The 12,714-nt window shown below is 37.7% G+C and overlaps 1 protein-coding gene across 1 annotated transcript in view; it reads right to left on the bottom strand.

Moving 5' to 3' along the window:
• Nucleotides 1–12,714, bottom strand: part of EAF2 (ELL associated factor 2) — a gene marked incomplete at both ends in the record, with an annotated part of 45,105 nt that overhangs the window by 11,227 nt on the left and 21,164 nt on the right. The window contains one exon of the mRNA XM_080696791.1: nt 3,994–4,130. Within this exon, the coding sequence (XP_080552917.1) occupies nt 3,994–4,130 (137 nt within the window). The remainder of the gene's footprint in view (nt 1–3,993; nt 4,131–12,714) is intronic.

Here is a 12,714-nt window from a genome sequence, read left to right as displayed (position 1 = left end):
TTCCTATTTGTATTCCTTTGATTTTCTTGCCTTGCCTTATTTCTCTGGCTATAGTATTGAGTATTATATTGAAAAGGAGTGGTAATAGTGTGCATCCTTTTCTTGTTTCTGATTTTAAAGGGAAGAAGAAATACAAATGTCCAATAAATGTATAAAAAATGTTCAACATCATTATCAATCAGAGAGATTCAAATCAGAACTACTCTCAGATTCCACCTAACCCCAATTAGAATGGCAATTTTTTTTTTTTTTTGGTAGTACTGGGGGTGGAGGTTTTCTACCTCCAGGCTATACTCCCAGACCTAGTTTATATTTTATTTGGAAATAGTGTCTTACTAAGTTGCAGAGGGCCTCACTAAGTAGCTGAGGCTGGCTTCGAACCTCTGTGATCCTCCTGTCTCAGCCTCCCAAGTGCGGGGATTACTATCGAGCGCCACCACTCCCAGCTTAGAATGGCAATTTTTAAAAACACAAACCATAATAAATATTGGTGAGGATGTGGAGAAGGAAGAACTTTGATACATTGTTGGCGGGATTGCAAATTAGTTCAACCCCTTTGGAAAACAGTGTGGAGGGTCCTCAAAAGAATAAAAAATGAACCTACCATATGACCCAGCTATACCACTCCTGGATATCTACCCAAAATAACTGAAACCAAATTACAAGAGTATTGCATACATCTCTATGTTTCAGCAGTACAATTCATAATTGCCAAACTATAGAACCAGTCTAGGTGTCCACCAACAGATGAATAGTTTACAAATTATGGGATGTATACACAATGGAATTCTACTTAGGCATAAAAAGAATAAAATTATGTCATTTTCAGGGAAATGGATGGAACTGGAGAATATTATGCTAAATGAGATTAGTCAGTCATGAAAAGTGAAAGGTTGGTTGTGGAAGTTAGGGGAAAACTGGAACAAAGGAGGGACTCCAGACAAAAAAGAAGAAACTTTAGTGGACCGAGGGAGGGGACCTACCTGAAATATATGGTAGGAGGAGGAAGCCTCAAAGGAAAACGTTTTAATGAAAATTATGTACATAGACAGATTTATCAATATCAATCACAATGTCATGCACTAAGAGGTAAGGAGGAAGAGGGAGTGGGTGTGAGCCTGGGAGGGCTGAGCACTGTCTGCATGTATGTCTCTATCACTCTGAACTGCATCATGATGCATGATTAAAACACACCAATAAAATTTAAAATATACATATTTTAAAATCACATAACAGGTATAATAATAATGTGACAATTTCAACTTAAAAATTGCTAAGCTTGACCACTTATTTTTCCTTAGAAATCTTTAAAATGATATCCAAGAATTAAAATGTTAATTTAATACATAATTTAACAAATATTTATCAAGTACATGCTGTATGCATAGCATAATCACGGGTTCATGGAGGGATATGAGCAAAAACACAACTACCACTCAAATTGAGCAGATGGTATATCCACAAACAACTAAAAAGAAAAATGTAAATATATAACAAGTTTAATGTATCCTCTAAGTGTATAATTTCTGTTAAAACTAAATCACTTTCACATTTTCCATTCATAGCTTTAAGACAAACATGTTAATACGGGAGATTCATATACTTTACTTTCTACATCTTTGTTTTAAAAAGTGATGTATCATGCTGGGTGTGGCAGTACACGCTTGTAATCCCAGTCCTTGGGAGGCTGACACAGGAGGATCCGAGTTTGTGGCCAGCCTCAGCTACTTAGTGAGGCTCTCCACAGCTTTGTGAGACTCTGTTTCAAAATAAAGAATGAAAAACAGGGCTGGGGATGTAGCTGAGAGGTACAATGCCCCTGGGTTCCATCCCCAGTATCGCAAAAAATTTTTAAAAAAGAATGTATCATAAAATTATGCTTGACCTCTGCCTCCCTCATTCTAAGTCACCAAATCCTGTCAGTTCTTCCTTCACAAAGTTCTTTTCCTACTTTTCTTTCCATTACTTTTCCCAAAAATCCAGGCTTACACATTTTTCTGTTTCCCATATTATTTTATTTTACTCAGTTTCTTTGCTAGATTAATGTTTTAAAGCAGAACTGTAAACATGCCAGTCCCAAGTTAAAATGTTTTAATATGTAACCACTCCTAGCAAGAAAATGTCTTAACTTGTTACTTAATATTGAAGGCATTAACCTGAACTTACCTTTACAACCTCACTGTGTCCCTACTCTGCAATACTATACAGGTACAGAAAAAATCTCTTTTCTGTTCAAATAGGTCTGATTGGTCTTGAAAAAGTCAGAAATATTCCTGCCTTCAAAAATTGCTTATATCCTTGTAACCTTTCTGATCAATTTAAATAATTATTTCCTAAACTTTCCTACTAGTAAAAATAAGGGAATCTGCAGGGAAAAAAGAGACAATTAAAATATATTAAAAATAGAGCTTTTCAGGCTCCTTCTTTAAGATAAGGTTGGATTTGGTAACTCCTACGTGTGTGTGTGTGTGTGTGTGTGTGTGTGTGTGTGTGTGTATGTGTATGTGTGTGTGTGTTACTAGGGAATTCTGCCTCTCAGCTATACCCCAAGCCCATTTTATTTTTTATTTTAAAACAGGGCTTCACTAAGTTTCAGAGAGCCTCACTAAATTGCTGAGGCTGGGAATTTGAACCTGCAAACCTCCTGTCTCAGCCTCCCAAGTACTGGGATTACAAACATGTGCCACCATGCCCAGCTAACTACTATTTTTAATTAGCACTCAAGGCCATTCTTAAGGTACATCATCAATAATACGTCCATAAATGCTCTAATCAGCCATGACCTCTCCCTTTCCCTAATTCCTACAGTAACTTTTGTCTATACTATTTGAACAGCTTTTAGAACAAGTGACCTTATATTACATACTAAATAATGTACCACTGCTGGCCGTGGTGGCGCACGCTTGTAATCCCCGTACTTGGGAGGCCAAGACAGGAGGATTGCGCAGGTTCGAAGCCAGTCTCACTGGCTTAAGAGACACTGTTTCCAAATAAAAATATAAAAATAGGTCTGGGAGTGTAGCCCAGAGGTAGGCTTCCAGGAACCCCAGTACCACCAAAAATAATAATAATAATAATAATAATAATAATAATAATAATAATGTATCACATATTTCCAGAAAAGATTTTATTTCTTTTTTTTTTTTTGTGTGTGTGTGTGTGTGGTACTGGGGATGGAACCCAGGGGTATTCTATCTCTTAGATACATCCCCAGTCAAATTTTTTATTCTTTATTTTGAAATAGGGTCTCACTGTTTCAAAATAAAGAAAGGCAAAGGGCCTCACTAAATAGCTGAGGCTTGTTGTGAACAACAATCCTCCTGTCTCAGCCTCCCAAATGCTGGGATTACAAGTATGCACCACCATGCCCAGCTCCAGAAAGAATTTAAGATGGCTGTATTCTCCTGTTCATTTTTTATAATAAATGATCTGTTAATCTGATTTAAATGCACAAGTTCTGAGGTTAGTGTTTATATAGCAAATTTCCCTTTTTTAGTGCCCCAAAATAGAAGTACTCAATAAGTTTTCACTAATGAAGATTAAGTTATTTTGGAGAATGTAAAATGGCTTCTTTTCAGTCCAGTTATATAAAAGCATCTACAGAGAGTTCCATTTTCGGACTTTCAAGGTACATGCCAACATGCTGCTTTTTTCTTCTCTATTTCCTACTGATTTTGTAATAAAGATTTGTTAAAGCTGCATCAAGCTGCCTATTAGTAAGAAAAAAAGTGTCTGCAATATTACAGATTAAAAGGCATAACTTCACAAACAGAAAGCATTTGGAAGCAAAACAATCTTTTATATTTTACAGGACAATGTGGTAAGCGCTGGCTAAGGGGCTCCACCAAATTTAAACTTAGAAGATTGAAAGATTTTTTAACACTCAGAAATAATCTTACATAATAATCTGCCTCAATCCACTAACTTATTTTTCTGACATTTCCTTAGAAATTTACATGTTGATAAAATAATTTATTTGGTTGACCCACCTACCTTGTTTTTTTTACAGTGATGTTGCTGCTGAGTTTTTCTAGTCGACATTCTCCAGTATCATGGTTAATAATCAAAATGCATTCCTTTAAGTAAGGTTTCTTTGAACCTTTGAAAACAGTTACTGGTGCGGTAGAACCCTGTTTAAAAAGTTAATTATCATTATTTGAAATCTGTCATAGAAATTCAGTTGGGATGGGCTTTGAATTCTGTATTTCTCAGTCCATTTTACACTTCTAGTCACTTAAAAATGACTTAAATTTACTACCCTGATATGCCACTCCTTGGTATCTTTCCAAAGGGGCCGAAATCAGAGAACTGCAGTAATATATGCATACCCATGTTCATAGCAGCACAATTCACAACAGCCAAATTATGGAACCAACTTAAGTGTCCATCAACAGATGAATGGATTATAAATTATGGGATATACACACAATAAAATTCAACTCAGTAACAAAGGAAAACAAAATAATGTTATTTGCAGGAAAATGGAAAAAACCTGGAGAACATTATGTTAAGTGAGATAAGCTAGTCACAGAAAATGAAGGGTCATATGTTTTTTTCTCTAATATGTGGAAGATAGTGAGTCACTGGGTACCAGAGGGAATCCAGATAATGGAGAAGAAACCTCAGTGGAGCCAGGGATCTAAGAGAAGAAGAGGAGGAAGAGTGAAGTTCATTGTGTATACATATGTGAAAATATCAGTGTCATTCTCAGTACTCTGTATAAGGAAGGGAGATGGGGAGTGTAGGGGAGTGGTCACCAAGTGCTATGTGCCTGTATGTCACTGTCAACATGATTTACATTATGATGTGAACTATAATTCACCAATAAAACCATATTAAAAACAAAAAATCACTACCCCGAAGACAAGTAGCATGGTTAAAAAAAGAGAGATAGTTAAAAAAGTGAGATCTCAAAGCTGCTACTATTGAGAAAGGGTTTGAAAGAGGAGATACTTACCCTGAACCACTAAGATTTGTTTCATTGTAAATAATGGCAATTGAAATTCAATCTAATATAACCAATATATTTTGTAGGTAAGAAAACAAACTTTGAGTAATATTTCCTATACCTCCTTTTCTTCCTTATTGCTTAATAGATTTAATTTTTAAAATCTGGTATTTTCCTAAAGTGGTACCACCCTATGCAGATTAAGAAAAAATGAGCCAAGTGTGGTGGCGCATGCTTGTAATCCCTGCGCTTGGGAGGCTGAGACAGGAGGATCGCACAGGTTCGAAGCCAGCCTCAGCTACTTAGTGAGGCTCTCAGCAACTTAGTGGGACCCTATTTCCAAATAAAATATAAAATAGGTCTGGGAGTATAGACCGGAGGTAGAAAGCCTCTGGGTTTCACTCCAGTACCACAAAAAAAAGAAAGAAAAGAAAAAATGTTATCAAGGAATATCTATCACACTAAACCCACGGATTAATTTTAGCATCATTAAAAGTGATTGAGAATGCCATGAATGGGGGAGGGACTAGGTTAGTGACTAGTGAGAGGTAGGGAGAGAAACTGATGAAAGTAAAAGAAAGTAACAAGTATTTTGTTTTAACTTCTCTCTAAGATTAAAGTGATTCACAGAAAATCAAGAATGCATAGCACACATACAAAGACATATCTAGGATGTGTAGCACGTGGGTGAAGCCCTAATAGGTTGGAGAGCCACAAATATGATCATGACAAAACAACTAGGTCTACTTGGCTGGCAAGTTAATTTTTCAGATGTCTGATGTCTTGGCTGAAAACAGGTGAGTAAGATAATCCAAAATAGAAACCCAAGTACTACAAATTACAATTGATAAGATATTAGTGCAATATGTTTTTCTTAAAGATATATATTATTACCTAGAATGGAATACATTTTAAAATGACAATATATTCTTGTACTTTGCATTTTTGTGTGTGTGTGGTACTGGGGGTGGAACCCAGGGGCTTTCTACCTCCGGGCTATACTCCCAGACCTATTTTATATTTTATGTGGGAACAGGGTCTCTAAGTTGCTGGGAGCCTCACTAAGTAGCTGAGGCTGGCTTCAAACCTGTGCAATCTTCCTGTCTCAGCCTCCCAAGTGCTGGGATTACAAGCATGTGCTACCACGCCGGGCTATACTTTGCATTTTTGAAGAACTGGATCATTAATTTTTTAAAATTGCTCCCAATGCCTATAAAACTAACAGTATGCAAACTGTGCATGATGGTACACATCTGTAATCCCAGTACTTGGGAGGCTAAATTGAGAGGTTTGTGGGTTCACAGCCAGCCTCAGCAACTTAGGGAGGCTCTCTGCAATGTAGTAAGATCCTGCTTCAAAATAAAAAATAAAATAGGGCTGGGAAGTAACTCAGAAGTAGAATGCTCCTGGGTTCAATTCCCAGTACCACAAAATAATAATAATAATAAAAATAAAAGTACCAATATGCAATGAATGTGTAATATGAACAATTTCCCATCATACATCATGAGTTTTCATAATCTTTTTATATTTGCTAATACTTTAAATAAATTTTATAAACTTAAAATTTCTTCCTTATTAAATTGAACACTATTCCTATCCTTTGAACTTTAATTTCTGCCCACTAAAGTATCAAGAAACTACTAAGCATCTGAACTATCCTTACCTCTAAATAAATATTGAATACCTCCTATCATCTCCATGTTGGCTAACATTATCCAGTTTCATAACCCCAATATTTCACCTAGATTACTGTTATCCTTTCTATTCTTTAATTTTGTTCCCAATTATGCTGACAGGCAAATCTAGTCATGTTGTTCCCATGACTTAAAATCTTCATATATTTAAAATTAAGGATTGAGTTCCTGCCATACACTGCCTGGCCTCTCAGGCTTTCCTTTGAAATCTCAGTGGAAGCCTCCATGACTCTTGTATTCTGCATGCCAACATAATCAGCATCATATGGAGGAGACCAATATGTGTCACTGAGGTGAGCTATACCTGGGCCTATTTGAACCTTGGCTACAGTGGTCATTGGGTGTCTTGTACTCATGTGTTCAGGATAAAAATCATATTCCATGAAACTGTACATGGGGCCCTTTGTAAACTTTTTTCTAACATTCTCAACCTATACTAGTTCAATTATAAATTATAATAGTTCAATTATAAATAGAACTATTTATAATTGGTTTGTACATGCTATAGTTTGGATCTGGAATGTCTACTAGAGGCCCATGCATTAAAGAATATGCCCCAGAACGGCACTATTTGAAGGCAATAAAAACTTTAAGAGATGGGGCCTTACAGAAGATCTTCTGGTCACTGGGACCCCAACTCTTCTCTGCCTGGCCATGAAGTGATTAATCTTGTTCTGTCATGCATTCCTAGACCAGAGGCCTAAAGGCAATAAGTCTACCTGATCATGGCCCTAAACCTCTAAAGGTAGAAGCCAAAATAAACATTTTCTCTTTATAAAATTAATTCTCAGAGATTTATTACAGCAATAGAAAGTTGACTAACATAGAAAATTGGTACCAAAAAAAAGGATTATAGCTATGACTTAATCTGACAATGTGAAAATCCTCTGGAAGTGGTTTGTAGAGAGATTTAAAAAAAATTTGAAGGTGAGGCCGGTGCCAGGGCCATTGAGGCAGGGATTGGGACCTGCCATGAGGCAAGGCCGGTGCTGGGGCCTCTGAGGCCGAGATCAGAGCCTGCCGAGGGGTGAATCCAGCGCCAGGGCCAGCAAGGCCGGGGTTGGAGTCTGCCTTGAAGCAAGGCCAGTGCTGGGGCCTCAGAGGCCAGGTTCGGAGCCTGCCTAGAGATTAGGCCAGTGCCGGGGTCAGCGAGGCCAGGATCGGGGCCTGCCATGAGGCAAGGCTGGTGCTGGGGCCAGTGAGGCTGGGATCAGAGTCTGCTGGGTGGCCAGACCGATACCAGGGCCTTCAAGAGTGGGATCAGAATTTGCAATGTGGCACACACAGAGAAATATCACAGAAAATAAAAAATCAGATGCTTTCCCTAATATGCAAAAACTAGGAAGAAATAGGTAATAGGAGGAAATCTAGTTGAATAAAGGGCCCTATGGAGGAGCAATTAAGGTGACCAATCAAAGGGGATGGGATGGGGGAAGATGGGATCTCTTTAAAACACATGATGTATGTAAAGCAAATATATCAAAGTTAATCACTAAATCAAGCATGGTATTGAGGGAGGGAGGGAGTGGGATGGGGATTGGATAAAGGCTAATGGGATGATATGTGCTTGGATATCCTCACAGTCTTGTATTCCATTGTGATTTTTTACTACAATGCACCAATAAAAATATATTTTAAAAAGTGATAGAAATAAAAAATCAAGTATATCAGAGGTTAGAGGTATAGTTCAATAGTAGAGCCTATTAGTGTGTGAAAGGCTCTGAGTTCAATCTCTAGCATATTAAAAATAAAATAATAAAAATAAAAGGAGGCTGAACAAGATGGCATCTGAGTAAGATAGATCCTTCAGTGATTTTTTCCCCCATAGTCACACCAAGTTGAACAGCTATTCACACACAAATCTACCTTAACAAGAGCTAAGGAAATTGGGTGAGATATTGCAGTGCCTGATTTTAGCATTAAAAACTAAAAGAAATAGTGAAGAAATCAGAAAGGAACAAATTGCCTACATCACACCTTCCCTCAGCTCCAAGCAGCCCCTTGTGTAGAGATGCCTCACACCTGGAGGAGGGAGAATTGAATCTAGGCCTTAGCCTTGAAATCTAGTACCAGGCACACCATGGTGAAGTACAAACGTTCAAAAGCCCATGACTCCTACCACCAAACTAATAGCCACAAACTCAATACCCACAAACAGAGCTGCTGGAATTGTATTAGGCCAGGCAGTTGACTGCCTCTACCACCCCTCCTCTACTCCTAGGCAGCAGAGCAGAACTAGCTGCCACAGGGCTTGTCTTAGAGCTCAGTGCCAGGACCCTACTGTAAGATCCTGGACCTACCAGAAACTGAAGCCTAAGTTCACAGACAAAGCCTCTAGACTGGCTCCAGCACTAGGTGGAGCAGACCTGAGTTTTGGATACATCACTTTCAACCTTAGAGTGGCCCTGGGAACACCAAACCTCATCCCAAGACTGTATAGGTCCCTGCAGCTCTAAGACTCAGGTGTGATCTAGCTTAGCACCAGCCTTGGTGGCCAATGAACTGTTTCTACTACCCATCTCCAACCTTAAGCAGCACAGACAAGTCCAGGCCAGTGGACATAGATGGGGCTCTAGACTCTGCAGGTCCTTGCAGCCTGGAAACTCAGGTACAATCTGGTTTAGCACAAGGGGCAATGGACTGTCTTAGACAACATTATCCCAACCTGGAGAAGTATAATGTGGTGCAAGATCCTAATCCCTGGAGGAAGAGCAGGGTAGTAAGTATAAGATTTTGCCCTGGATCTTACTTCTAGGTTGGTAAAATCTAACATTGAGCAGATCCTGAAGGCCTATGGAATAGCCCCAGTGCCAGAGAAAGGTATGCCCTAGTTTACTGGATTTCTATTCCAGCTAGCATCACCTGTGGCTGGGTACAGCAGGCTTGGGCTATTACCTTACCAATATGCAACCAGTAACAGCATGGGCCTTCCTGCTAACCCACTGCTGTGCTGACCTTGGCTGTTTGGTTCAGGGTGCAGCACAAACTGGCAGCACTGGGTTCATAAGTGTAACATAGGAGCCTGGGGCAGGTCTACCCATGGTGACTCTTACCAGAGTTGGGCAGAATCCTGCAATGACCACAGGCTGGTAAGTGCATGAGGCATCCAGGCATATCTTGGATCCAAGGAGAGACGTGTGTGCCTATATAACTCTTTCTAGGTACTCTCCTTCTTCTCTGTGAACAATATACTAACAGTGTTATTTAGGACAAATCTGGGTTTTGATTGCTTTGGTACTCCTTGCAAATTTGGACTTAAGCGCCATCTAGTGCTAAAATAGTGGAAATAAATACAAGCTCATCTTGCTTAGAATTTCTGGAAAGAGGCATAAGAAAGACCAGATCAGGAAAACTGGAATAAATACTTGATCCTTCAACACCCAGATGACATCGTATGACAACGAACATCAAAACCTTTCAGGAAACCATAATTTTACACCTAGCACTCAAAGTGCAGCCACTATGGAGATCAATGTGGAGATTCCTCAAAAAACTGAAAATGGATTCACCATACAATACAGCTATACCACTCCTGGGTATCTTTTCCAAAGGGACTGAACTCAGAATATTATAGTGATACATGCATATCCATGTTTATAGAAGCATAATTCATGATAGCCAAATTCTGTAACTAAACTAGGTATCCATAAACAGATGAATGGATTACAAAATTATTGGATATATACACAATGGTATTATACTCAGCAATGAAGAAGCACAAAATTATGTAATTTTTCAAGAAATAGATGGGCCTATAGAAGATTATGTTAAGTCAGATTAGCCAGTCAAAGAAAGTAAAGGTTCATATGTTTTCTCTCATATATGGGAACTACGGAGTAATCAAATAGAAGAGGAACTTTAGGTAAAGGAGGAGAAATCCCAGTGGAGTGATGGAGGGGGCTTAAGAGGGTTATGAGGGATAATTAACTAAGGAAATGTTACATACATATTCAAAAATTATCAATGCCAAACTCAATATCACGTATGGGGAAGAGGGGAGAATGGAGAGGAAGCCAGAGGGAGAGCTCACCAAGTGCTATGTGTATGTATGTCCCTATCACTTTGAACTACATTATAATGTGAGACCACAATGCACCAATAAAATAATATTTTAAAAAATAAGGTACCATAAACTTATCAGGTGGTAATCAGTATGAAAAAACTCTCAGAGAATTAAAAACAGTTGTTTTAAGAAAATTCAGTGATCTCAAAGAAAGCACAGAGAAACATTTCAATGCTCTAACAGAAAAACTTGACAAAGAGATGGAAGCAATTTTTAAAAATCAAACAAATAATTCTTGAACAGAAAAATACACTCAGTGAAATTATAGAATTAGATCAAAGAGAATAAAGGAATAGTGAGCTTGAAAACAGGTTATTGGAAAACAATAGAGTTGGAGGAGAAACGAAGAATGAAAAAGAAGACTTATAGGAATTTTGGGGTATTACTTAAAAGATAAAACTAGGTTACTAGCATTCCAAAAGGTCTGAGAATGGTAAGGAGGCAAAAAAATTCTACTTAAAGAAATGATACCAGACAACTTCTCAAACCCAAGGAATACAAATATATACATCCAGGAAGGCCAAAGATCACTATTCAAATTTAACCCAACCAAGTCTACCAGAGGCATTTTATACTCAGTCTCTTACAGGTGAAAGACAAAAGTTTTTCAATACTACAAAAAAAGAAAGGAAAAGAGAGAAAGAGAGAAAAAAAAGAAGGAAGGAAGGAAGGAAGGAAGGAAAGAAAGAAAGAAAGAAAGAAAGAAAGAAAGAAAGAAAGAGAGAGAGAGAGAAAGAGTCAAATAACACATAGGGGTGCCCCAATTCACTTGACATCAGACTTATCAGCAGAAACCTTAACAGGTCAGAAGAGTGGCATGAGACTTTCACAGTACTGAAGGGAAAAAAGTCAACCAAGAATACTGTATTTAGCAAAGCTATCCTTTAGGAATGAAGTAGGGATAAAAGACATTCCGAGGAAAACAAAAGCTGAGAGAATGTATCTCCACTAGATGTTTTTTAAAAAATGCTAAAAGATAGTCTTCAAACTGAAAGAGACACAATGAATAAGAAGAAAATATAGGTAGGTATAAAACTCACTGGTAAGAGTAATTATACAAACTCAGACTATTCTAATATTGTAAATATAGCACATGAGCCATTCATATCTTTAGTATAAAGATTAAAAAATAATAAAAATAATAATTGCACTAATATGTTCAGTGATAGGCAATATAGAAAGATGTAAAATGGAATATCAAATGAATAAATTTCTAGACACATATATCTCAGTATATACCTGAATCATGAAGAAACAGAGAACATGAATAGACCAATAATAAGTAGCAAGATTGAATCAGTAATAAAAAGTTTCCTCCTAAAAAAAAAAAAAAAAAAAAGCCTAGGACCAGATGGCTTTAGTGATTAAGTATACCAGATATTGAAGGAAAAACCTATACTAGAAGCCAGCTGTGGTGGCACATGCTTGTAATCCCAGCATTTGGGAGGCTCAGACAAGAGGATCATGAGGCCCTTTGCAATTCAGTGAGACCCTGTTTCAAAATAAAAAATAAAAATATAGGACTGGGGGTGTTGCTCAGAGATAGAATGCCCCTGGGTTCCATCCACAGTACTGGGGGGCGGGGGAGAACGATTCCAATTGCCTTTAAGTTATTCCAAAAAGTAGAAAAGAATTCTTCCAAACACATCCTATAAAGCCAGCATTATCCTAATACTTAAGCCAGATAAGAACACAACAAAACTTAAGAGTTTTAAAAAATTTAATATGATATAAATTTGTTACTTTATTCATTTAAGTTGAATTGATATTAGCGCTACTCAGAAGAGATCATGTATATGTAAATTGTTCCTATGGTTGATATATATATATATATATATATATATATATATATATTTTAGTAATGGAAATTTAACCCAAGGGCGTACTACTTCTGAAGGGGAAATTGAACCCAGGGTCATACTACTTCATGTCCCCCAGCCCTGTATATTTTTTTGTCTGTAAACAGGATCTTGCTAGGTTGCTGATGCTGTTCTCTAACTGTGGTG

This window comes from Muscardinus avellanarius, assembly GCF_963383645.1.
Source record: "Muscardinus avellanarius genome assembly, chromosome: 5".
Classification (NCBI taxonomy): domain Eukaryota; kingdom Metazoa; phylum Chordata; class Mammalia; order Rodentia; family Gliridae; genus Muscardinus; species Muscardinus avellanarius.
The sequence above is the reverse complement of the archived record's forward strand: the minus strand, read 5'-3'. Positions and strand labels throughout refer to the sequence as shown.